This window comes from Salmo trutta, chromosome 8 (assembly GCF_901001165.1).
Source record: "Salmo trutta chromosome 8, fSalTru1.1, whole genome shotgun sequence".
Taxonomy (NCBI): Eukaryota; Metazoa; Chordata; class Actinopteri; order Salmoniformes; family Salmonidae; genus Salmo; species Salmo trutta.
In genome coordinates this window covers 45,363,105-45,390,841 of record NC_042964.1, presented here as the reverse complement: position 1 = coordinate 45,390,841, position 27,737 = coordinate 45,363,105, and the positions used below count along the sequence as shown (strand labels likewise).

Here is a 27,737-nt window from a genome sequence, read left to right as displayed (position 1 = left end):
CTCACCAATTTGCCATCAACATTAGTGTACTTGCTCAATGGCCAAGGTACAGTTGAAGTCGGAAGTTTACATACACTTAGGTTGGAGTCATTATTAAAACTCGTTTTTCAACCACTCCACAAAGTTCTTGTTAGCAAACTATAGTTTTGGCAAGTTGGTTAGGACATCTACTTTGTGCATGACACAAGTAATTTTTCCAACAATTGTTTACAGACAGATTATTTCACTTATAATTCACTGTATCACAATTCCAGTGGGTCAGAAGTTTACATACACTAAGTTGACTGTGCCTTTAAACAGCTTGGAAAATTCCAGAAAATGATGTCATGGCTTTAGAGTAACGCCGAGGTCCTTCACAGTTTTATTTGAGACGACTGTACAACCATCAAGATTAATAGGATGTATTTCAAGGCCTACCTTCAAACTCTGTGCCTCTTTGGTTGACATCATGGCAAAATCAAAAGAAATCAGTCAAGACTTCAGAAAAAAAATTGTAGACCTCCACAAGTCTGGTTCATCCTTGGGAGTCATTTCCATACGCCTGAAGGTACCACGTTCATCTGTACAAACAATAGTACACAAGTATGAACACCATGGGACTACAAAGCCGTCATAGCACTCAGGAAGAAGACGCGTTCTGTCTCCTAGAGATGAATGTACTTTGTGCGAAAAGTTCAAATCAATCCCAGAACAACAACAAAGGACATTGTGAAGATGCTGGAGGAAACAGGTAACAAGTATCTATATCCACAGTAAAACAAGTCCTATATCGACATAACCTGAAAGGCCGCTCAGCACGGAAGAAGCCACTGCTCCAAAACCGCCATAAAAAAGCCAGACTACAGTTTGCAACTGCACATGGGGACAAAGATTGTACTTTTTGGAGAAATGTCCTCTGGTCTGATGAAACAGAAATAGAACTGTTTGGCCATAATGACCATCATTATGTTTGGAGGAAAAAGGGGGAGGCTTGCAAGCCGGAGAACACCATCCCAACCGTGAAGCACGGGGGAGGCAGCATCATGTTGTGGGGGTGCTTTGCTGCAGGAGGGACTGGTGCACTTTACAAAATAGATGGCATCATGAGGATGGAAAATTATGTGGATATATTGAAGCAACATCTCAAAACATCAGTCAGGAAGTTAAAGCTTGGTCGCAGATGGGTCTACCAAATGGACAATGACCCCAAGCATACTTCCAAAGTTGTGGCAAAATGGCTTAAGGACAACAAAGTCAAGGTATTGGAGTGGCCATCACAAAGCCCTGACCTCAATCCTATAGAAAATGTGTGGGCAGAACTGAAAAAGCGAGTGCGAGCAAGGACGCCTACAAACCTGACTCAGTTACACCAGCTCTGTCAGGAGGAATGGACCAAAATTCACCCAACTTATTGTGGGAAGCTTGTGGAAGGCTACCCAAAACATTTGACCCAAGTTAACCAATTTAAAGGCAATGCTACCAAATACTAATTGAGTGTATGTAAACTTCTGACACACTGGGAATGTGATGAAAGAAATAAGAGCTTAAATAAATCATTCTCTCAACTATCATTCTGACATTTCACATTCTTAAAATAAAGTGGTGATCCTAACTGACCTAAAACAGGGACTTTTTACTAGGATTAAATGTCAGGAATTGTGAAACTGAGTATAAATATATTTGGCTAAGTTGTATGTAAACTTCTGATTTCAACTGTAAATGAAGGTGTGGCTTTCATGACACTCACCTCTATTGTGTCTGCCATAGCTTTGTTGCAGTGAGACGATTTCATATACGTGAGTTAATCCTGAAATCTCACCTATTGTCTTAAAGACAATGCATCCCTTTCCCAACAGTATTTCGAATTCAATTTCTGTGTTACTTACACTACTGTTCAAAAGTTTGGGGTCACTTAGAAATGTCCTTGTTTTTGAAAGAAAAGCAATTGTTTTTGGTCCATTAAAATAACATCAAATTGATCAGAAATACTTCTGTAGACATTATTAATGTTGTAAATGACTATTGTAGCTGTAAACGGCTGTTTTTTTAATGGAATATCTACATAGGCGTACAGAGGCCCTTTATCAGCAACCATAACTCCTGTGTTCCAATGGCACGTTGTGTTAGCTAATCCAAGTTTATAATTTTAAAAGGCTAATTGATCATTAGAAAACCCTTTTGGAATTATGTTAGCACAGCTGAAAACTGTTGTGTTGATTAAAGAAGCAATAAAACTGGTCTTCTTTAGACTAGTTGAGTATCTGGAGCATCAGCATTTGTGGGATCGATTACAGGCTCAAAATGGCCAGAAACAAAGACCTTTCTTCTGAAACTCGTCAGTCTATTCTTGTTCTGAGAAATGAAGGCTATTCCATGCAAGAAATTGCCAAGAAACTGAAGATCTGGTACAACGCTGTGTACTACTCCCTTCACAGAACAGTGCAAACTGGCTCTAACCAGAATAGAAAGAAGAGTGGGAGGCCCCGGTGCACAACTGAGCAAGAGGACAAGTACATTAGTGTCTAGTTTGAGAAACAGATGCCTCAGAAGTCCTCAATTGGCAGCTTCATTAAGTAGTACCTGCAAAAAAACATGTTGAGACAAAACACCAGTCTCAACATCAGCAGTGAAGAGGCGACTCCGGGATGCTGGCCTTCTATGCAGAGTTGCAAAAAAAAGCAATATCTTAGACTGGCCAGTAAAAAGAAAAGATTAAGATGGCCAAAGAACACAGACACTGGACAGACGAACTCTGCCTAGAAGGCCAGCATCCCAGAGTCGCCTCTTCACTGTTGATGTTGAGACTGGTGTTTTGTGGGTACTATTTAATACAGAATAGACAAAGCCTAGTTAGTAATTTTCCACCACAGCACACACTGGTTGAATCAACGTTGTTTCCACGTCATCTCAAAATTACGTTGAACCTATGTGTAATATACGTTGAATTGACATCTGTGCCCAGTGGTATTGTTATTAAATTTGAGAGATTACTGTCCGGGCACACAGAACTAGAGATTTGGGTCCTTATGTTAATCTCTAGGGGGTGTGGGACGCTACCATCCCACCTGGCCAACATCCAGTGAAATTGCAGAGCGCGAAATTCCAAAATACTCAATTCAAATATTTAACATTCTTGAAAATATATGTGTTCTACATCAAAATAAAGTTTAACTTCTTGTTAATCCAGCCGCCGTGTCAGATTTCAAAAAGGCTTTTAGGCGAAAGCAAACCATGCGATTATCTGAGGACAGCGCTCAGCACACAAAACATTACGTACAGTTACCAGCCAAGTAGATTAGTCACGAAAGTCAGAAATAGCAATAAAATTAATCACTTACCTTTGATCTTCGTATGTGTCACGCCCTGGCCATAGAGACGGTTTTATTCTCTATTTTGGTTAGGCCAGGGTGTGACTAGGGTGGGCATTCTATGTCCTTTTTCTATGTTTTGTATTTCTTTGTTTTGGCCTGGTATGTCTCTCAATCAGGGACAGCTGTACATCATTGTCGCTGATTGGGAGCCATACTTAGGTAGCCTGTTTTCCTTTGGGTTTTGTGGGTGGTTAATTTCTGTTTTGTATTACTTACCTGACAGAACTGTTTGGCTGTTGTTTTCTGTTTCTTTGTTTCAGTGTTCAGATCAAATAAATTACATGATGAGCACTAACCACGCTGCGCCTTGGTCTACTCCATTTGACAGTCGTTACAGTATGGTTGCCCTCCCAAGACTCCATGTTACACAATAAATGTTTGTTTTGTTCGATAAAGTCCCTCTTTATATCCAAAAACCTATCCCTTTAAATGGTGGATAGGCTTTCATTGGGAAAACAGCCATTTCAAGGTAATGGCACTTCCTGGATGGATTTTCCTCAGGTTTTTGCCTTCCATTTCAGTTCTGTTATACTCACAGACATTATTTTAACAGTTTTATAAACTTTGGAGTGTTTTCCATCCAAATCTACTAATTATATGCAAATCCTAGCTTCTGGGCCTGAGTAGCAGGCAGTTTACTTTGGGCACGTTTTTCATCCGGAGGTGAAAATAGTGCCCCCTAGCCTAGTGAAGTTAACGTTAGAGGCCTTGGCAGCATGGGTCTTTGCACTAGACAGAACAAATTATGCAAAGTGGATTCCTATCTACATTTGAGACTTGAAAGCTCTTGCAGCTAACATCAGAGAATAATTATCAGACCTCTGGGTGCTAGCAAAAACACAAAACAATTTCTCATGCATGTCGCTTGACCAATTAAGCTCATGAGCAAAACAAAGAGCTATTAAAAGGTACAGGACCTGAGCAGGCCAGACTACTGGTTGATTTTCAAGCCCAGGTTTTTAATGTAGTGTCCCCTTCAACATGAAATCTTCAACACAAAGTTCATCACACCAGCAAACATTAAAAAACAAGTGGCCAGTTTGTGCAACTATCTCAAGCATGTGTAGTCTAGACTTAGATAATGTTCAGAGCTTCTGGTTTTGGATACACACAATTGTGCAAGCAAAGATGTCATTAGCATTGTCCACAACATTGGAAAAACTAGGCATTCCTCAATATCAGAAATATCTCAAGGAAGTAATTGTGGATCAGAACACATCCATTAAGAGGAATAGTATACCACAGCTTCAAAAGTATAAGGCAAAGTCAGTCACAAAACAGGCAAAGCAATTACAGTATCAGACTTAAAAAGTGATTGTACACTTTTCAGCCAACTACATTGCAAGCAAGTTATGTGATGGAAACCTGGATGAGTTTCTCTCTCATGAGAATAACCGATTTCCTCCAACCCTTTCAAATAGCAGAATGCCTAACCTGCCAACCCCAAAATCTGATCTGCTAGACCTGATCACTGTAGATTCCTACACAACTGTGCCCTCTTCTTTTGCTGCCAAAATCATTGATGGAGCTGTTATTGTCCATTCCTTGCCTACCCACCAAGTTTCCAATTCTGCAATCAAATGTGTTCCTGCTTTTGATAGAGCACCAGTTGAAAAATAGCAGTAGAATCGATATTAAATGAGACACAGATAGTCTAACAGACCCAATGAGAGAATTCTCTGACTTTCTCAGAAATCCTACTAACAAACAGGAGATTTTCAGCATGTTGACACAGAAGGTGTGTGCCAAGAATATGCCTTCATAGATTACCTTTAAAAGGGTGCACAGACCATTACCATTGGAACGGTGGATACAGACACCATTGTCCTCCTTGCTTTTCTTCCATCTTATCAAGGATTAGCGAGCCATAAAGCTGTGGGTTACTTTTGATATGGGTAAAAACTACTAGGAGATTTCTGTTAACACCATTTGCGAGAAGCTTGGAATGCACAAGTTTGGCTTTGTCGGCTTTCAATGCATTCACAGGTTGTGACACAAACAGGTTCATGACAGGGTGACAGAGGTGACTGAAGCCTTCAATTCCATGTCAGCTGAACCATTTCAACCCCTTGATCTGGAATCGGTCACTTTCACATCGATTGAGAGATACACCTCTGTTCTCTGACAAGACAACCAGCAACCAGGATCTCTTTTCTAAGAAGTCATTCTTAATGAAGAACATTAACATTAGCACAGGCTGCACTGCTGCAACATTCAAACAGAGCAGTGTACCAAATAAGCATTTGGTCAACAAGTCTGAAAACCATCCAATTGGCACCTTCACCAGAAAGTTTGATTTGGATCTTTGGCTGGGCTAAAAAGTTGAGTCCTGGACACCTTTGTGGACACTTACCAGAGGCTGTCAAAGCTTACAGAGAACTCCTGAGGTGTGGCTGCAAAAGTGAGCCCTTCTGTTCTCAGAAGTGTCAATGCCAGGATGATGGATTATCATGCACTGCATTAGGCCATTATACTGGTACATGTTGGCCAGGTTCCTAAGTCTTTTATTTTCACCACTAATCAGAATTTACAGAATATATTTGATGTATTATGACTCAATTTCATGTTATTTTTTGAGAATTTCATTTAAAAGTCATTTTAAACATGACTATGGATTAATTAGCATCTACAGTACATTGGCAGTCATTCCTGGTTAAGTTTGCAATGAGCAACGCTTCTATGATGTTTTAATGTCATCTGAGGAATGTTTGTACCAAATTGCATGCTTTTATCTGCAGTACAACTGTTTTTATGGTCAAATAGCAGCTATTATGGCAGCCATTTTGAATTCCACAATAACTCGCTTCCTGATTAAGTTTGAAATAATGTGCACCCCTTCTGGGATGTTTTCATATCACCTGAGGAATTTTTGTACCAAATTGCATGTCACGTTTTTCACTATTAAAGCCCCGGACCATAGAACTGCCTGGTCCAGGTCAAAGCTTGAAGTCTCGACTTTACATGAAGCTAAATAGTTAGAGGAAACAGAAGTGTTGGTTGATGGCTGACGTGGATCATGGCGGATGTGGATGTCAAGAGTAGGCACTCCATGAGGTTGAAGTGTCAAAAGTTAGGAGATCCAATGGATCGTCCTATGTGGAGACCATTAAAAGAGTTGAGGGAGCTAGTGTCGTGAGTATCAAATCACATTACATATAGAATTGTGAGAATTGCAATACATATCCTATCAGTGCTTAAATACATATTGTGCCCGGGACGGATTGCTGAGCAGGCACACAGAGCATTTGGCCCTGGGCCGGGGAGCCCCCAGATAGCATATGATAGCAACATGTGTAGAATAGCAGGAAATTAGCGTTAAAACTGCTAAGACTTCTCTCAGCCTGATGACAAAATGGGAACAAAAGCATGAGATGAGCAATAAAAAAACACATTTTCTTTCCTGCCTCATGGCAAAAAGTGTAGAATGACAGGACATTTGTTTTAGAACTGCAACATTTTCTCTTAGCCTCATAACAAAATGTGTAGAATAGCATTATAAACGGCACCTTTTTCTCTATGCACCATTGCAAATGTGTTGAAATGCAGGAAGTTAGCTGATGTCCCCGCCAAAGAAAATAAATATAGATGCCCGGGGCCCTCAAGAGGTAGTCCGGCCATGTATTGTGAGGTCCCTGGCTATAGCCTCCTTTTGTGCCCTTTGGACCAGTAACCTAATCGCGCTGATTGAATCCCCCAGACGACTAGATGAAAAATCTGTATGTGCACTTGAGCAAGGCACTTAACCCTAATTGCTCCTGTAAGTCACTCTGCATAAAAGCATCTAGTTGCCACAAAGTCATAGTTATGGCTAAAACCCACCTATTTCAACAATGTATCTTCTTAAAAACTCCTTCTAAACCTAACCTTATGCCTAACTTCAAAATAAGACCAAAAATACATTTTGGGTTTTCATGAATTTTTATGATATAGCCCATTTTGACTTTGTGGCTGTGGTAACTTTTGACAACCGAAACAGGACCAGACATGGAAGAAGAAGCGAGACACCCCACTTGCTGTTTTTTCCTGGTTCATAAACATCACAGAAACGATGCGTGCTCATCAATGGGGCAGATGTCCGGGTGTTGTTATGATTCTGGAAGGTCATATAGCTAGCAACAATAACGAGAAGCTGCCATGTGGGGAATCGTAGGTGGCTTGTTTCAGCTCATTGTACATCTTCTTACTGATACCCATGTCTTGTTTTGAGGTGTTTTGACTCTTGTCACGTCTATGCGAATAATGGCTAAAATTCACTAGCTAGCTAACCAAAACTGTAACGATGTATTTGAGAGACAACAAGTGCTCATTGTGCACATTTATTTATTAATTTCAATAAGAATTTGGAGGGGAAATATCGTTTAAATTATATCAACAATCATATGATTGTAAGCCAACACAGCCTGTTTTGCTCCATCAGTTTTGTTGCTAAACAACCCATCCGTCTATGAAAGTCATTTAACTAAGTAGACCAGACCCAGCTCCTATTACATTGATGTCTATGCAAGACACACCCGGTTAAGTAGACCGTTGCTGACTTTTTTGCCCCCAATGGTAAACGGCCTGAGTAAACTCTTAATTTATCCTCCATCTTTTATATGACTACGGTAATTCGTCGAAGGCAGCACACACCTGTGTGAGATCAAGGAACTTTGATTACAGATGTAAATACACAAGATGCCCACGAACCACATATCAACCCCAGTTGTTGAACTTAGCTACACAGAAAAACCTTAAGGTTGAATTTCACATTTATTTAAATGTCTAATTTATCTCTGACAAACAACAAGGGAACAAATCTATGCTCCAATCCTTTCTGCCACAATGCAAACAATACAAACACGCAGCTTTGAGTATTTTCTGGTGGTGTAGCGAGCAGTGTGAGGCACATGCTGGAAAGTCATTGAAATGTAGGTTACACACACACACATTATTCTTAACTGACCTCTGGATTAGACACTAGATTGTATTTGATACTGTAGGAACTGTAAAGTTTTAATTTAATTTCCTAATACTTCTCTAATTTCTTAACCTGTCTATTTGCTTTCATTTTGGCAGAGGGACTGGGTATATCAGCATAAACCACAGCCCCCTCCTGTACTCCCTGTTCACCCATGACTGTGTGGCCTCGCACGTCTCCAACTCAATCATCAACACGACACAACGGTGGTAGGACTGATTACCAACGAGACGGCCTACAGGGAGGTGAGGGCCCTGGCGGAGTGGTGCCAGGAAAATAACCTCTCCCTTAAAGTCAACAAACTGAAGGGGCTGATCGTGGACTTCAGGAGACAGCAGAGAGAGCACGCCCCATCTAGTGTTCATGCATCGAACAGTCTAACTATTTACCCCATTGGCTTCTGTTTGATCTTTATTCACCTCTCCTGTCTGCACAGTCCTTTCAGCCTATCCTTCTCTTATTTGCTATGTGAGCGAGAGAGAGTGTGTGCACGCATGAGTGTGTGATTCTTTGTGCCAGAGGTTAGGCACAGGTCATTCCTCAACTGTAAACACATGCCAACTGTGGTGTCTGCAGCCAAGAGATAGACACATGACCACATGGGGATGGTAGTTCAGAGTGTACCCTTGGCCAAGATACTTAACCTTTGGGAAGTATTTAGTGGATTTAAACTAACATGTACTGTATGGACCAGGGCTATTTAAATCTTACTGTATGAGGTCTGGACTACTGCTGGCTTCCTCTTCTACCTGATAATTACTTGCACCCATGATGACGTGTGATGAAGTCAACTACAATTAGTTAACTAATCATCAAGCCTTTGACTAATTGAATCAAGTGTTTTGTTTTAACCCTAAACTCCTGTGGGGGGGGGGGGGTCTCGAGGAGAGAGTTGGGAAGATCTGGTATAGACAGTAAAAGTTAAAGGGAAACTGAAATGAGTAGCAGAGACAAAACTCCTCATAACATTAATTTAATTGCTTAGGCCTATCGCTCAACATTTGGCAATTTTATTGCTTAGGCCTAACTCTCAACATTTGGGAGCACAGGCCACTGACAACTGCTCTCCATCACACTGTTCTGGGCAGTATTCTTCTTCTCATTCCACAGTACAGTGGAGGCTGCTCTCCACCTCACTCTGTCCTGGGCAGTATTCTTCTTCTCATTCCACAGTACAGTGGAGGCTGCTCTCCACCTCACTCTGTCCTGGGCAGTATTCTTCTTCTCATTCCACAGTACAGTGGAGGCTGCTCTCCATCACACTGTCCTGGGCAGTATTCTTCTTCTCATTCCACAGTACAGTGGAGGCTGCTCTCCATCACACTGTTCTGGGCAGTATTCTTCTTCTCATTCCACAGTACAGTGGAGGCTGCTCTCCACCTCACTCTGTCCTGGGCAGTATTCTTCTTCTCATTCCACAGTACAGTGGAGGCTGCTCTCCACCTCACTCTGTCCTGGGCGGTATTCTTCTTCTCATTCCACAGTACAGTGGAGGCTGCTCTCCACCTCACTCTGTCCTGGGCAGTATTCTTCTTCTCATTCCACAGTACAGTGGAGGCTGCTCTCCACCTCACTCTGTCCTGGGCAGTATTCTTCTTCTCATTCCACAGTACAGTGGAGGCTGCTCTCCACCTCACTCTGTCCTGGGCAGTATTCTTCTTCTCATTCCACAGTACAGTGGAGGCTGCTCTCCACCTCACTCTGTCCTGGGCAGTATTCTTCTTCTCATTCCACAGTACAGTGGAGGCTGCTCTCCACCTCACTCTGTCCTGGGCAGTATTCTTCTTCTCATTCCACAATACAGTGGAGGCTGCTCTCCATCACACTGTTCTGGGCAGTATTCTTCTTCTCATTCCACAGTACAGTGGAGGCTGCTCTCCACCTCACTCTGTCCTGGGCAGTATTCTTCTTCTCATTCCACAGTACAGTGGAGGCTGCTCTCCATCACACTGTCCTGGGCAGTATTCTTCTTCTCATTCCACAGTACAGTGGAGGCTGCTCTCCACCTCACTCTGTCCTGGGCAGTATTCTTCTTCTCATTCCACAGTACAGTGGAGGCTGCTCTCCATCACACTGTCCTGGGCAGTATTCTTCTTCTCATTCCACAATACAGTGGAGGCTGCTCTCCACCTCACTCTGTCCTGGGCAGTATTCTTCTTCTCATTCCACAGTACAGTGGAGGCTGCTCTCCATCACACTGTCCTGGGCAGTATTCTTCTTCTCATTCCACAGTACAGTGGAGGCTGCTCTCCATCACACTGTCCTGGGCAGTATTCTTCTCATTCCACAGTACAGTGGAGGCTGCTCTCCATCTCACTGTTCTGGGCAGTATTCTTCTTCTCATTCCACAGTACAGTGGAGGCTGCTCTCCACCTCACTCTGTCCTGGGCAGTATTCTTCTTCTCATTCCACAGTACAGTGGAGGCTGCTCTCCATCACACTGTCCTGGGCAGTATTCTTCTCAATCCACAGTACAGTGGAGGCTGCTGAGGGGAGAACGACCTATAATAATGGCTGCATGGAATGACATCAAACCATGTGTTTGATGTATTTGATACCATTCCACTCATTCCGCTCCAGGCATTACCACGAGCCCATCCTTCCCAATTAAGGTGCCACCAACCTACTGTGGTTCCACCTCATGCTGGTTTTCCTTGTATCTTCCTTCATCTCCCACCTCCAGGTGTTAATTCAGTCTGCACTTTTCCTTTGAGGGTTCCAGGATACAACTTGCCTGGTGATGTTGGAAAGGGGGCGTTCGGAGGGTGTGGCCTATCCACCACCACTTCTCCGGATCTTCTCTTCTACCAGTACCTGGCTAGCACGCTCCTTGTTCCCATATGCCTGCTACAAAACATTGGTGTCCAGTTATAACAAATAATTACAACAGATTCTAGAAACGCATAAGAAAACATCCGTGCAGAATCCTTTTGGCCTGATGCTCATAGAGTTGATAAGCATGAAGATGTCCAGAGGTCTCATACCCTTCATCGTAGGGGCTGGTGGTGGTCCTCTGAAGATGTCTCATACCCTCCATCGTAGGGGCTGGTGGTAGTCCTCTGAAGATGTCTCATACCCTCCATCATAGGGCTGGTGGTAGTCCTCTGAAGATGTCTCATACCCTCCATCATAGGGCTGGTGGTAGTCCTCTGAAGAGGTCTCATACCCTCCATCATAGGGCTGGTGGTAGTCCTCTGAAGATGTCTCATACCCTCCATCGTAGGACTGGTGGTAGTCCTCTGAAGAGGTCTCATACCCTCCATCGTAGGGGCTGGTGGTAGTCCTCTGAAGAGGTCTCATACCCTCCATCGTAGGGGCTGGTGGTAGTCCTCTGAAGAGGTCTCATACCCTCCATCGTAGGGGCTGGTGGTAGTCCTCTGAAGAGGTCTCATACCCTCCATCGTAGGGGCTGGTGGTAGTCCTCTGAAGAGGTCTCATACCCTCCATCGTAGGGGCTGGTTGTAGTCCTCTGAAGATGTCTCATACCCTCCATCGTAGGGGCTGGTGGTAGTCCTCTGAAGAGGTCTCATACCCTCCATCGTAGGGGCTGGTGGTAGTCCTCTGAAGAGGTCTCATACCCTCCATCGTAGTGGTGGTCCTCTGAAGAGGTCTCATACCCTCCATCGTAGTGGTGGTCCTCTGAAGAGGTCTCATACCCTCCATCGTAGGGGCTGGTGGTAGTCCTCTGAAGAGGTCTCATACCCTCCATCGTAGTGGTGGTCCTCTGAAGAGGTCTCATCCCCCTTCCTGGGGTCCACACAGAACATGAAACATGACATAATACACAACATAGACAAGAACAGTTCAAGGACAGAACTACATACATTTAAAAAGAGCACACATAGCCTACATATCAATACATACAAAATATATAGGTCATATATATAGGGAGGAATATATAGGTCATATATATAGGGAGGAATAAGTTGATCATTAGCTAAAATGTTTGTTGTCTGGAATGAGATTCGAACTCTCAACATTTGGTTTGCTAGACGTTTATGTTCTACGCCCACCCATCCAGCTACCCTACTTTCATGTTTGCTGTAAGTAACCATCTGTCTTATGCAACCATACTAAACATGTCATACTAAATGGAGTGTCTTGGATTTCCGTACAGAATAATCAAAATGCTCTAAGACCAGTTGTAACAACAGTGTTCATGCATCTAAAAGTCTACCTATTCTATTCTGATACTATTTGACCCATGAGTTTATTTTCTATCCTTATTCAGTCTTCTTTCTGCACACTTACTGTGTGTAACGTGGGAAAAATATACAAAATACTATTCCTGTAGCCTGAATTCTAGGCCAGGATTTCCCAAACACCCAAAGCACACCAACCTTAACATAGTAAAGGGGAACACCTGACTGAACAGAGCTGACTTAAATACTGTGGGCCACACCTGGGACTGACAGCCCAACAAGGCTACGTTCACACTATCAACGGTTCTACCCTGTTACACGTGCATGTGCCAATATTTATGTACGGTTCAAAGTCTCTGTGCCGGTGCCAGAGGTTAGGCAGAGGTTGTTCCTCAAGTGCCAAACCCATGCCAACTGGGGTGTGTGCAGTAAATATCACATGGGAGTTCACAGCATTTACCCTTGGCCATGATACTGTATATAATCACATACTTAACTTTGCTTCCTCATAAAGAACGCTCAGTTTTGTGAGAACAAAACAGACTTAAAAAGTTTAATACAAACTAGATTAAATATGCAACCGATGCCAGAAATGCCTGATAAGAAAACCCCCCACAGTGTCACGCCCTGACCAGGTGAACTCGGGTATTTTGGTCAGGGTGTGTCATGTTGGGTATTTTTCCTTGGTTTGTTTTCTATGTTTGCGTTATAGCCTTGTGTTAGCTCTATGTGGTTTATTTCTATGTTGGGTTCTGTCGATTCCCAATCAGAGAGACAGCTGTCGCTAGTTGTCTCTGATTGGGATCACATTTAAGTTCCTTTTTCCCCCACGCTGTTTGTGGGGTGTTGCCTCTTTGTGTTTGAGCAGTTAACGTATCGGCATTTTTCTTGGTTTTGTGTACGTGTTTATTTCAGTGTGAAGAATAAACATGTGTTCGCTCCCAGCTGCGCTTTGGTCCGCTTCCTCATCACCCGACGACGATCGTTACAGAACACCCCACCAAACCAGGACCAAGCAGCGGGAGGATAAGGAGAGCGAGAGATGGGCTCGTGAGGGGAAGGATTTCTGGACCTGGGAGGAGATATTGTCGGGGAAAGGACCCTGGCGGAAGGATTCCCAGGTCGAGGAGGTAATGCCAGCCGGTGGACGGAGTCGCAGGCGGCGGTCGAGGAGGCCCGGAAGACACCCCCAAGAAATTTTTTTTGGGGGGGCTAATGGGGTGGTCCGGAAGGGCAGAGGAAGAGCCCAGACCACTGCTCTCGTGGGGGATGACGGCGGAGGAGGAGACGAAGATGAGACGGTTGATTGAGGACCTGCTGAGGGAAGATCTGGAGGAGGAGCCATGGGATGCGGAGATGCGCGCTGTGTCGCCAGTGCGCCCGCACAGCCCGGTGCGACCGGTGGACATGCCCAGCACATGCCGTGCTAGGATGGGCATCCAGCCAGGACGAGTGGCTAAACCGGCCAACGCTTCAGTTCACCAGTGCGTGTCCACAGTCCTGCCCGGCCCATCCCTGCTCCCCGCACCAAGTCAGTGGTGCGTGTCCCCAGTCCAGCCCGGCCCGTTCCTGCTCCCCGCACCAAGCCAGTGGTGCGTGTTCCCAGTCCGGCCCGGCCCGTCCCTGCTCCCCGCACCAGGTCAGTGGTGGGTGTCCCCAGTTCTGTCCGGCCCGTTCCTGTTCCCCGCACCAAGCCCACGGTGCATGTCCACAGTCCTGTCCGGCCCGTCCCTGCTCCCCGCACCAAGCCCACGGTGCGTGTCCACAGTCCTGTCCGGCCCGTCCCTGCTCCCCGCACCAAGTCAGTGGTGTGTGTCCCCAGTCCGGTCCGGCCCGTTCCTGTTCCCCGCACCAAGCCCACGGTGCGTGTCCACAGTCCTGTCCGGCCCGTCCCTGCTCCCCGCACGAAGTCAGTGGTGCGTGTCCCCAGTCCGGTCCGGCCCGTTCCTGTTCCCCGCACCAAGCCCACGGTGCGTGTCCACAGTCCTGTCCGGCCCGTCCCTGCTCCCCGCACCAAGCCCACGGTGCGTGTCCACAGTCCTGTCCGGCCCGTCCCTGCTCCCCGCACCAAGTCAGTGGTGCGTGTTCCCAGTCCGGCCCGGCCCGTTCCTGCTGCCCCCACCAAGCCAGTGGTGCGCGTTCCCAGTCCGGCACGGCCCGTGTCCGGTCCACCGGTGCCCAATCCTGTTCCGGTCGACGGCTCCGCTCCGGAGCCTAACGCTCCACAGTGGTCCAGTCCGGGCCAGAGGGGTAGGGCTAAGGTGGAGGCAGGGGAAAGAACACACCCGGGGCCAGAGCCTCCACCGAGGGTGAGGCGCCCCCCGGGTCCCCCCCCTAATAGACTTAAGTTTGGTGCGCCGGGAGTACGCACCGTTGGGGGGGGGGGGGGGGGGGGGGGGGTACTGTCACGCCCTGACCAGGTGAACTCGGGTATTTTGGTCAGGGTGTGTCATGTTGGGTATTTTTCCTTGGTTTGTTTTCTATGTTTGCGTTATAGCCTTGTGTTAGCTCTATGTGGTTTATTTCTATGTTGGGTTCTGTCGATTCCCAATCAGAGAGACAGCTGTCGCTAGTTGTCTCTGATTGGGATCACATTTAAGTTCCTTTTTCCCCCACGCTGTTTGTGGGGTGTTGCCCTCTTTGTGTTTGAGCAGTTAACGTATCGGCATTTTTCTTGGTTTTGTGTACGTGTTTATTTCAGTGTGAAGAACAAACATGTGTTCGCTCCCAGCTGCGCTTTGGTCCGCTTCCTCATCACCCGACGACGATCGTTACACACAGATTGTTTGGCACTCACCACTCATTGAATTGACAGGCATGAACTATCTCTCTTTCTTCCACCTCTCTCATATTATCTCTTCCCTATCTCCTGTGTTTCTTTTCTCTCTCTTTCTTTCCTTTCTTGTTACCCTCACACTCCTTTCTGTATTCCTCCTCTTCAGTTCTTTCTCATCTTCAAAATGTTTCCTCTCCCTCTCTCTTCCTCTCTCTCCCACTGTACTCCTTGTCACCAGCTATTGAGAATGAATATATATACTCATGTAAAAACAATTACAATAAATACTAAATAAATCTCTTGCGAATCAATGTATAGTGAGTTGTGTCTGTCGTGTTTCACCTTAAAGATAGTGACCTTGCTGTTATCTGGTGCGTATGGACTGTGTCATGGACAATATTGTGTAAGCTCACATACAGATATAGTAACTTAATTTGATCACTCTTGTTGCTGAGAATTTTTCAGGAAATGAAGATGAGCTTCGTGATTTACATACATTCACAGAAAATTCACTGAAAACACACACTTATATTAACTGTACTGCACTTTTCATGTTGCCAACTTTTAATAGCCTGACCACTGATCAAGAAACATTATGGACTAAACGTTCATTATTTTGCTACGACAATGCTGGTCAAATTAAGATCCTATATCTGTACAAATAGATAATAATGCGTAGCACAGTCAAAACACATGCTAGGAGTTAGGCTTGGATATGTTGTTATTATAGCAACAGGGAAGTAAAACTAGTGTGTTGTGGGTTTGATTCCCTCGTGACCCATATGCTGGGTATGTGTCAACCAAGTTTCTATGGATAAAGGTTTACATGCTACATGACTACACTGTTATACTATGTTATAATATTGTTATAACATCTGTTATAACATTTGTTTTGGAGCATGAGTATGCAGGATTTATTGAATTATCAAACCCCTCACTGTGATTAGCACATGAGCCATCTTAGCCCTGAAGGGGGCGACGTTGAGCAAGTTAAAAAATGTCTCCAATGTGGACAGGTACTCCTCCGGGTGACAGCGTAGATGAGCAGCGTGCACAGACTCCTTCCACTTCCTGGTTTCCACAGCAACGCCCCGCTTCCTCCAGAAGTCGAGGACCGCCTCCATGGCGACGGGGTCGCACAGCGCGTCGTTCTCGCAGAAGAAGAAGAGCGCCGGGGCGGTGACGGGGCTGTTGTAGAAGACCTGGACTGAGTTGTCGTAGTAGTGCACCGTCTGGGACTTGAAGAGCCAGAAGTAGAGCAGAACGGTGTATCGCACCAGGGGCTCCATACGAGGGAACAGGGTCTTGCCCAGGCCTGAGGCACACACATAGACACACAGATTAGTTTATTTACCGGTCAAGGTTAATTACATTTAAAATGATTTTCTCTGTCACACATCCACAAAAAAAGTACTCATACACACACCTACACACACACACGGTCTCAGTAACAGATCCCTCTCCTTTCTCAGAGTAATAATCCAAACCGACAATCCTACCTCCTTTCCTTCCCCTCTCACCTGTAGCCATATGCTCCAGCGACCCGATCACCAGGCTGTCATAGACATGTCCTACAACCCGTTGGGCCAGGCCCGGGTACTTGTGTGGCTCCCTGACCATCTGGCTGAGCAGCTGGGTGAAGGTGTACCCGCCGATGGAGAAGGCGTGGACCAGAAGGGGGCGACCTTTGAAACGCGGGTCGTCAAGGACCTCCAGGACCTCGGCCCCATACTCCAGCCCCCAGCGGGGCCACAGGAAGTGCCACACGGTGCTCTCCACAGATAGGATGTCCAGGCCGCGTTCCAGGTAGAGGTTCCGGTACTTCGCCATGGCCCCCGGTCGGGCGCCCAGCCACGGGAAAAGCAGGAGGAGGGGACGGGGGGAGGAGGTTGAGGATGGAGAGAGGGTTGGTACATCCAAAGCGGAAGGGGTGAGAACTGAGGAAACGTCGTGGTGAGAGGGCAAGGGGGTGGAGAGGGAGTACGAGGGTGAGGGAAAAGGAGCATCTAGATGGGAGGAGGTGGGGGAGATGGTGGGAGGAGAGGGGGCAGGGGTATCGCCCCCTGGTGTCGGGCTGGTGCAGTAGTAGGTGATGCTTCTGGTGACCCTCCAGGCTATGACCCGCCCCTCTCCCACTGTCACAGACATGTCTGACCCAGAGTGGGAGTTACTGGGGGAAGGAAAAGGGGAAAGAATTAGAGCAGGATTGGAAGTTTAGTTACAGAGTGAGAAAACTGCCTGAGTGCCAGTCTGTGTCATCATGCCAACTCTTTGTCACTCATTGTCATGTTTGGCTTGACGATGACAGGTGTTGGCAAGACCACAAACAGATCTGGGACCAGGCCAGGAAATATGAGCAAAACAAAAACATCTGAAATTCACTTGAGGAATAACCAATATACCTCAAATGAAATGAATGTATACCCTGCATGCACAGTCATGTGCACACAGACACATGCAATGTTGTGGGATCCAGCTTATGGGGATCAGGCTTGACTCTCATTGGGTTAGAGGATGTAGATAGTAGTCTACAGATACAGACTCATTGGGTTAGAGGATGTAGATAGTAGTCTACAGATACAGACTCATTGGGTTAGAGCATGTAGATAGTAGTCTACAGATACAGACTCATTGGGTTAGAGCATGTAGATAGTAGTCTACAGATACAGACTCATTGGGTTAGAGCATGTAGATAGTAGTCTACAGATACAGACTCATTGGGTTAGAGGATGTAGATAGTAGTCTACAGATACAGACTAATTGGGTTAGAGGATGTAGATAGTAGTCTACAGATACAGACTCATTGGGTTAGAGCATGTAGATAGTAGTCTACAGATACAGACTCATTGGGTTAGAGGATGTAGATAGTAGTCTACAGATACAGACTCATTGGGTTAGAGGATGTAGATAGTAGTCTACAGATACAGACTCATTGGGTTAGAGGATGTAGATAGTAGTCTACAGATACAGACTCATTGGGTTAGAGCATGTAGATAGTAGTCTACAGATACAGACTCATTGGGTTAGAGCATGTAGATAGTAGTCTACAGATACAGACTCATTGGGTTAGAGGATGTAGATAGTAGTCTACAGATACAGACTAATTGGGTTAGAGGATGTAGATAGTAGTCTACAGATACAGACTCATTGGGTTAGAGCATGTAGATAGTAGTCTACAGATACAGACTCATTGGGTTAGAGGATGTAGATAGTAGTCTACAGATACAGACTCATTGGGTTAGAGCATGTAGATAGTAGTCTACAGATACAGACTCATTGGGTTAGAGGATGTAGATAGTAGTCTACAGATACAGACTCATTGGGTTAGAGCATGTAGATAGTAGTCTACAGATACAGACTCATTGGGTTAGAGCATGTAGATAGTAGTCTACAGATACAGACTCATTGGGTTAGAGCATGTAGATAGTAGTCTACAGATACAGACTCATTGGGTTAGAGGATGTAGATAGTAGTCTACAGATACAGACTCATTGGGTTAGAGCATGTAGATAGTAGTCTACAGATACAGACTCATTGGGTTAGAGGATGTAGATAGTAGTCTACAGGTACAGACTCATTAGGTTAGAGCATGTAGATAGTAGTCTACAGATACAGACTCATTGGGTTAGAGGATGTAGATAGTAGTCTACAGGTACAGACTCATTGGGTTAGAGCATGTAGATAGTAGTCTACAGATACAGACTCATTGGGTTAGAGGATGTAGATAGTAGTCTACAGATACAGACTCATTGGGTTAGAGCATGTAGATAGTAGTCTACAGATACAGACTCATTGGGTTAGAGGATGTAGATAGTAGTCTACAGATACAGACTCATTGGGTTAGAGCATGTAGATAGTAGTCTACAGATACAGACTCATTGGGTTAGAGGATGTAGATAGAAGTCTACAGATACAGACTCATTGGGTTAGAGGATGTAGATAGTAGTCTACAGATACAGACTCATTGGGTTAGAGCATGTAGATAGTAGTCTACATATACAGACTCATTGGGTTAGAGGATGTAGATAGTAGTCTACAGATACAGACTCATTGGGTTAGAGGATGTAGATAGTAGTCTACAGATACAGACTCATTGGGTTAGAGGATGTAGATAGTAGTCTACAGATACAGACTCATTGGGTTAGAGCATGTAGATAGTAGTCTACAGATACAGACTCATTGGGTTAGAGGATGTAGATAGTAGTCTACAGATACAGACTCATTGGGTTAGAGGATGTAGATAGTAGTCTACAGGTACAGACTCATTGGGTTAGAGCATGTAGATAGTAGTCTACAGATACAGACTCATTGGGTTAGAGGATGTAGATAGTAGTCTACAGATACAGACTCATTGGGTTAGAGCATGTAGATAGTAGTCTACAGATACAGACTCATTGGGTTAGAGCATGTAGATAGTAGTCTACAGATACAGACTCATTGGGTTAGAGGATGTAGATAGTAGTCTACAGATACAGACTCATTGGGTTAGAGCATGTAGATAGTAGTCTACAGATACAGACTCATTGGGTTAGAGCATGTAGATAGTAGTCTACAGATACAGACTCATTGGGTTAGAGCATGTAGATAGTAGTCTACAGATACAGACTCATTGGGTTAGAGGATGTAGATAGTAGTCTACAGATACAGACTCATTGGGTTAGAGCATGTAGATAGTAGTCTACAGATACAGACTCATTGGGTTAGAGGATGTAGATAGTAGTCTACAGGTACAGACTCATTAGGTTAGAGCATGTAGATAGTAGTCTACAGATACAGACTCATTGGGTTAGAGGATGTAGATAGTAGTCTACAGGTACAGACTCATTGGGTTAGAGCATGTAGATAGTAGTCTACAGATACAGACTCATTGGGTTAGAGGATGTAGATAGTAGTCTACAGATACAGACTCATTGGGTTAGAGCATGTAGATAGTAGTCTACAGATACAGACTCATTGGGTTAGAGGATGTAGATAGTAGTCTACAGATACAGACTCATTGGGTTAGAGCATGTAGATAGTAGTCTACAGATACAGACTCATTGGGTTAGAGGATGTAGATAGAAGTCTACAGATACAGACTCATTGGGTTAGAGGATGTAGATAGTAGTCTACAGATACAGACTCATTGGGTTAGAGCATGTAGATAGTAGTCTACATATACAGACTCATTGGGTTAGAGGATGTAGATAGTAGTCTACAGATACAGACTCATTGGGTTAGAGGATGTAGATAGTAGTCTACAGATACAGACTCATTGGGTTAGAGGATGTAGATAGTAGTCTACAGATACAGACTCATTGGGTTAGAGCATGTAGATAGTAGTCTACAGATACAGACTCATTGGGTTAGAGGATGTAGATAGTAGTCTACAGATACAGACTCATTGGGTTAGAGGATGTAGATAGTAGTCTACAGGTACAGACTCATTGGGTTAGAGCATGTAGATAGTAGTCTACAGATACAGACTCATTGGGTTAGAGGATGTAGATAGTAGTCTACAGATACAGACTCATTGGGTTAGAGCATGTAGATAGTAGTCTACAGATACAGACTCATTGGGTTAGAGCATGTAGATAGTAGTCTACAGATACAGACTCATTGGGTTAGAGGATGTAGATAGTAGTCTACAGATACAGACTCATTGGGTTAGAGGATGTAGATAGTAGTCTACAGATACAGACTCATTGGGTTAGAGGATGTAGATAGTAGTCTACAGATACAGACTCATTGGGTTAGAGCATGTAGATAGTAGTCTACAGATACAGACTCATTGGGTTAGAGCATGTAGATAGTAGTCTACAGATACAGACTCATTGGGTTAGAGGATGTAGATAGTAGTCTACAGGTACAGACTCATTGGGTTAGAGGATGTAGATAGTAGTCTACAGATACAGACTCATTGGGTTAGAGGATGTAGATAGTAGTCTACAGATACAGACTCATTGGGTTAGAGGATGTAGATAGTAGTCTACAGATACAGACTCATTGGGTTAGAGCATGTAGATAGTAGTCTACAGATACAGACTCATTGGGTTAGAGGATGTAGATAGTAGTCTACAGGTACAGACTCATTGGGTTAGAGCATGTAGATAGTAGTCTACAGATACAGACTCATTGGGTTAGAGGATGTAGATAGTAGTCTACAGATACAGACTCATTGGGTTAGAGGATGTAGATAGTAGTCTACAGATACAGACTCATTGGGTTAGAGGATGTAGATAGTAGTCTACAGATACAGACTCATTGGGTTAGAGCATGTAGATAGTAGTCTACAGATACAGACTCATTGGGTTAGAGGATGTAGATAGTAGTCTACAGGTACAGACTCATTGGGTTAGAGCATGTAGATAGTAGTCTACAGATACAGACTCATTGGGTTAGAGGATGTAGATAGTAGTCTACAGATACAGACTCATTGGGTTAGAGCATGTAGATAGTAGTCTACAGATACAGACTCATTGGGTTAGAGGATGTAGATAGTAGTCTACAGATACAGACTCATTGGGTTAGAGCATGTAGATAGTAGTCTACAGATACAGACTCATTGGGTTAGAGGATGTAGATAGTAGTCTACAGATACAGACTCATTGGGTTAGAGGATGTAGATAGAAGTCTACAGATACAGACTCATTGGGTTAGAGGATGTAGATAGTAGTCTACAGATACAGACTCATTGGGTTAGAGCATGTAGATAGTAGTCTACAGATACAGACTCATTGGGTTAGAGGATGTAGATAGTAGTCTACAGATACAGACTCATTGGGTTAGAGGATGTAGATAGTAGTCTACAGATACAGACTCATTGGGTAAGAGGATGTAGATAGTAGTCTACAGATACAGACTCATTGGGTTAGAGCATGTAGATAGTAGTCTACAGATACAGACTCATTGGGTTAGAGGATGTAGATAGTAGTCTACAGATACAGACTCATTGGGTTAGAGCATGTAGATAGTAGTCTACAGATACAGACTCATTGGGTTAGAGGATGTAGATAGTAGTCTACAGATACAGACTAATTGGTTTAGAGGATGTAGATAGTAGTCTACAGATACAGACTCATTGGGTTAGAGCATGTAGATAGTAGTCTACAGATACAGATACAGACTCATTGGGTTAGAGCATGTAGATAGTAGTCTACAGATACAGACTCATTGGGTTAGAGGATGTAGATAGTAGTCTACAGATACAGACTCATTGGGTTAGAGGATGTAGATAGTAGTCTACAGATACAGACTCATTGGGTTAGAGGATGTAGATAGTAGTCTACAGATACAGACTCATTGGGTTAGAGCATGTAGATAGTAGTCTACAGATACAGACTCATTGGGTTAGAGCATGTAGATAGTAGTCTACAGATACAGACTCATTGGGTTAGAGGATGTAGATAGTAGTCTACAGATACAGACTCATTGGGTTAGAGGATGTAGATAGTAGTCTACAGATACAGACTCATTGGGTTAGAGCATGTAGATAGTAGTCTACAGATACAGACTCATTGGGTTAGAGCATGTAGATAGTAGTCTACAGATACAGACTCATTGGGTTAGAGCATGTAGATAGTAGTCTACAGATACAGACTCATTGGGTTAGAGCATGTAGATAGTAGTCTACAGATACAGACTCATTGGGTTAGAGCATGTAGATAGTAGTCTACAGATACAGACTCATTGGGTTAGAGCATGTAGATAGTAGTCTACAGATACAGACTCATTGGGTTAGAGGATGTAGATAGTAGTCTACAGATACAGACTCATTGGGTTAGAGGATGTAGATAGAAGTCTACAGATACAGACTCATTGGGTTAGAGGATGTAGATAGTAGTCTACAGATACAGACTCATTGGGTTAGAGCATGTAGATAGTAGTCTACAGATACAGACTCATTGGGTTAGAGGATGCAGATAGTAGTCTACAGATACAGACTAATTGGTTTAGAGGATGTAGATAGTAGTCTACAGATACAGACTCATTGGGTTAGAGCATGTAGATAGTAGTCTACAGATACAGACTCATTGGGTTAGAGCATGTAGATAGTAGTCTACAGATACAGACTCATTGGGTTAGAGGATGTAGATAGTAGTCTACAGATACAGACTCATTGGGTTAGAGGATGTAGATAGTAGTCTACAGATACAGACTCATTGGGTTAGAGGATGTAGATAGTAGTCTACAGATACAGACTCATTGGGTTAGAGCATGTAGATAGTAGTCTACAGATACAGACTCATTGGGTTAGAGCATGTAGATAGTAGTCTACAGATACAGACTCATTGGGTTAGAGGATGTAGATAGTAGTCTACAGATACAGACTAATTGGGTTAGAGGATGTAGATAGTAGTCTACAGATACAGACTCATTGGGTTAGAGCATGTAGATAGTAGTCTACAGATACAGACTCATTGGGTTAGGGCATGTAGATAGTAGTCTACAGATACAGACTCATTGGGTTAGAGGATGTAGATAGTAGTCTACAGATACAGACTCATTGGGTTAGAGCATGTAGATAGTAGTCTACAGATACAGACTGTTGGATGCAGCTGCTTTCCCCTTTTCTTGTAATAATTGCTCAACCAGTCTGTGACTGCTGTTGTGGGAAACCTTTTTTGGGGGTGACCCTTTTTTTTAGCACATGCCTCCCAAAAGGTCTGTGCACAGCCCTGCCTTGGACCGTATAAGACCTCCAAAAAGCTCAGAAATTATATGAATTTTGTCAACTTTGGACAGTTCACACAAACTTTTTAAGCTTAGGACAGTTCAACAACACAACCAAGGGTGTAGCCTGTCCATGTAGTCATGTGTCAGTCTTACAGCAGTCTTAAATAAAGGCTAAATAAAAACACAAATACAGGTCCATTTAGATCAGAAATAGACCTTTGTTAATATGCTCTACTACTTCATGCCAAATAACTTATATTAGGCAAATACTCAAATGGTTAAATAGCTCAGCATCTGTCATTTCAACATACCCAGTTTCATGCAACTTCTTCAAACAAAGCCCATAGCATTCTGCAAATGTACCCCATGAAGAATTTGAGAATCCTTATAGCAGTTGAAAATCTGCCCAGCCTCCACGGTCTTCTTTCTGTGAATTAACCGCTTTAACAGTCATCGAACCGTCCGTTATAATCGAACTCGGTAGGGTTGGAAATAACCGCAACTTTCAAAATCCAGAGTTTATTCGATTCTGCGCCACCCCAGTCCTTTTCAGTGTCCTGGTTTTGCTCGTGCCCTTCGTTTCACGTAGTGGGCGCGCAAAAACAAACTCAACCGCTTTATCACATGCGCATTCCCGTTTGCCGTTAAATGTCAAGAGAGCCCGTGTCGGTTGTCACGGTGTCGCGGTCCACGGACAGAAATAATGTTATCGGACTTGTCTTTCCGTTGCATTTTAGGACTGTTTGAACTGTCATCATTACATTGTAAATAAGTGTAAATGCATAACCTATTTATCGGAGTTTCACAAATGGCATCGGGCGCGCACGTTCTGACTTCATACATTGTGGACAAGGAACTATTGAACAAGAGGAAAAGACAAGAGTTGTTCGCTTGGCTGTTCGACAGAGTCACATATTTCAAAAGAACATCCTCTTCCTGCCACGAATGTCGGTGTCTATCCTATGTTATTTAGGCCATGACGGCAGATCTGTGCTGACGGGTCATACTGGAAAAGTAGGCCTCTGTCATGTCCCCTGATTTGACCTTCCGTCGTCAAAGTAGATAATAGCACGACAGTATGCACACATCGCAGTACATGAGGCCGTTACTGTGTGCTATTCTATTGGTCATGATGAGGGATTGTGAGCAGACATGGAGAAAAGTACTTGTGCTGCTCTAGATGCATACCAAAGCAATTCCTTGTGCTGCCACATGGTGGTGCCAGACACCAAGTACATTACTTTGTCAATTGTTGTCAAAGTGGAAGTTCAGGCCTAGTTTAAATATAGAAAGGATTTCTCCTTTCGTAAAGTAATGAGGAGTGGAGACTTGGTATTCACTTATCCTATCATTACCTCAAGGAAGGGAGGGTGGGTTACTGCATTTTTAGGGGATTTAAACAAGGCGTATGTCTCATCATTGGTAGAATTGTTGTTCAGTTCTGGTCCTAGGGACCCACAAGGTATGCAGGCTTTTGACCGAGCCCAGTACTAACACACATCATTCAATCAATCAGGGGATTGATTATTAGTTGTTTTGTTGAGTCTGCTGTGCTAATGCTGGGTTTGAACAAAAGCCTGCACATGTAGAACTGAAGAACATTGAAAAATGGAGGCATCACAGAGGATATGCCCTGAACAAGGCAGTTAACCCACTGTTCCTAGGCCGTTATTGAAAATAAGAATTTGTTCTTAACTGACTTGCCTAGTTAAATAAAGGTAAAATAATAAAATATGGGTGAAACTATTCCTGGACTATGGTTAAGAAGTTGGAATTAAAGGAAGTTCATATTCAACCGGCAGAATGACTAAGCTTAGGCATTGGGATCTAAATGATTTAAGGTTAGGGTTAAACTTAGTTTTAAGAGTGAGGGTTAGATTAAGGTTAGGTATAGTTTCAGTGAGGTTAAGGTAAGGGTCAAGGAAAGGCATAAAAGTTAACATTGCGTTCTCGGGTCTACCACCATCCATCGCTATTCATTTTATGCAAGTTAAATATACACTGTCGAAGAAGTTTGAAGCTAGAGGCATAATCCAGATGTAACTGATGTTCTCAATGGAATCCTATTTTTAGTCATCGGCTAAACCCGAATTTTACCTTGGATTTATTTAATCTACTTCTGTGAAAATGGACCATAAAGAATTTTGATTGTTTTAAGAACCATAGCAAAATAGGCTGCAGCCTTAGAGCTACAGCTGGGTCTGGCTGGGCCTATTTAATCAAAAGCTTGAACTGTCTCTGTCTGTCTGTCTGTCTGTCTGTCTGTCTGTCTGTCTGTCTGTCTGTCTGTCTGTCTGTCTGTCTGTCTGTCTGTCTGTCTGTCTGTCTGTCTGTCTGTCTGTCTGTCTGTCTGTCTGTCTGTCTGTCTGTGTGTGTGTGTGTGTGTGTGTGTGTGTGTGTGTGTGTGTGTGTGTGTGTGTGTGTGTGTGTTCTGAACTCACATCAGAATGAAGTGCACACAGATAGTCATGTCCAAATGCAATACTCTTTCCATTGCTTTGAAAGCAAGTGAAACTGAATTAATTCAAACTCCTAATATAATGTTTTTTTTTAAATATAGCTACCTGGGCACGCCCAACCTCTTCGTTTCCATATCAAAACACCAAGCCCCTAGTTACTGTTGCTAAGGAAAGAGAATCCCTCTTCGTTTAACCTTTAATCAATGATGATGTAATTAGCTCCATTATGTTAAAACCATTGACATACATTGTTATAATTCATTTTGAGATCATTTACTACTATAAGAATATATTGAAATTGGTTATAACATATGTAATGAGCTAATCATATTACCATTAATTAAAGGTTTATTTTGTGCTTTAGCTGAGGGTCCCATGTACCTCAAAACCCCCATCCCACTTTATCACTCTACTCATTGGGTTTTCACCAGGGCCATGTGTGTATGTTGTCAGTGTATATTTTCAGTGGAGCTGTGTGTGTGTGTGTATGTGTGTTGTCAGTTTGATTGTGTGTCTGTTTCCAGTGGAGCTGTGTGTGTGTATGTGTGTTGTCAGTTTGATTGTGTGTCTGTTTCCAGTGAAGCTGTGTGTGTATGTGTGTTGTCAGTTTGATTGTGTGTCTGTTTCCAGTGGAGCTGTGTGTGTGTAAATGTGTTGTCAGTTTGGCTGTGTGTGTGTTGTTATTCTGTGGCGTTGGCGTGTGTTTGGAAAGCCTGAGATTTCCTGTGTCGGACTTAGCAGGATCACTTTCAGGAGCAGTCAGGCAGATAAATGTCCCAGAAAACACCTCCTAGTGCCCCTGGGCCCTGCCCCAGAAGTGCCCTTCTCATGCATTCACCCCACCTCACACACACACCCTCCAACCCCCCCCCGCCACTCCCTCCGGACTCCCCTCAGCCCCCCCCTCCCCTTCAGCCCCCCCTCCCCCTGATGCTGTCGCATATTCAACCAGACTTTTTTCCAGCAGTCATTGTTGCTCCATGGCCCCTATTGTTGAGAAAGAGAGGGAGGGCTAGAGTAATGGGGGTGGAGAGGTAGAACATTAGCCTTCTCTATTCTTTGGCTACAGGGTCCACCCACAGAGGGGCTACAGGGTCCACCCACAGAGGGGTTACAGGGTCCACCCACAGAGGGGCTACAGGGTCCACCCACAGAGGGGTTACAGGGTCCACCCACAGAGGGGTTACAGGGTCCACCCACAGAGGGGTGTGGAGATTCCACTGTGGTTTCCTGCTTTCTATTTCTATCCCTTTCTTTCCCTCTTTCATTCTCCCTTTCACTCTCTCAATTTCAATTTAAGGGCTTTATTGGCATGGGAAACATGTTTACATTGCCAAAGCAAGTGAAATAGATAATAAACAAAAGTGAAATAAGTAAACATTACACTCACAAAAGTTC

At 43.9% G+C, this 27,737-nt stretch overlaps 1 protein-coding gene across 2 annotated transcripts; it reads right to left on the bottom strand.

Moving 5' to 3' along the window:
- Window positions 1-15,445: 15,445 nt before the first annotated feature.
- LOC115199099 (uncharacterized) lies at window positions 15,446-24,680 on the bottom strand. 2 transcript variants are annotated; one of them, XM_029761662.1, is made up of 3 exons: window positions 24,244-24,680; window positions 16,746-17,395; window positions 15,446-16,540 (listed from the first exon to the last, which is right to left on the bottom strand). In XM_029761662.1, exons 1-3 carry the CDS (start codon window positions 24,246-24,248, stop codon window positions 16,140-16,142), a joined length of 1,056 nt encoding a protein of 351 aa, XP_029617522.1. In that variant the 5' UTR covers window positions 24,249-24,680; the 3' UTR covers window positions 15,446-16,139. The 2 variants fall into 2 exon arrangements, with proteins under 2 accessions (XP_029617522.1, XP_029617524.1); XM_029761664.1 differs by having other exon boundaries at window positions 24,192-24,673.
- Window positions 24,681-27,737: the final 3,057 nt, after the last annotated feature.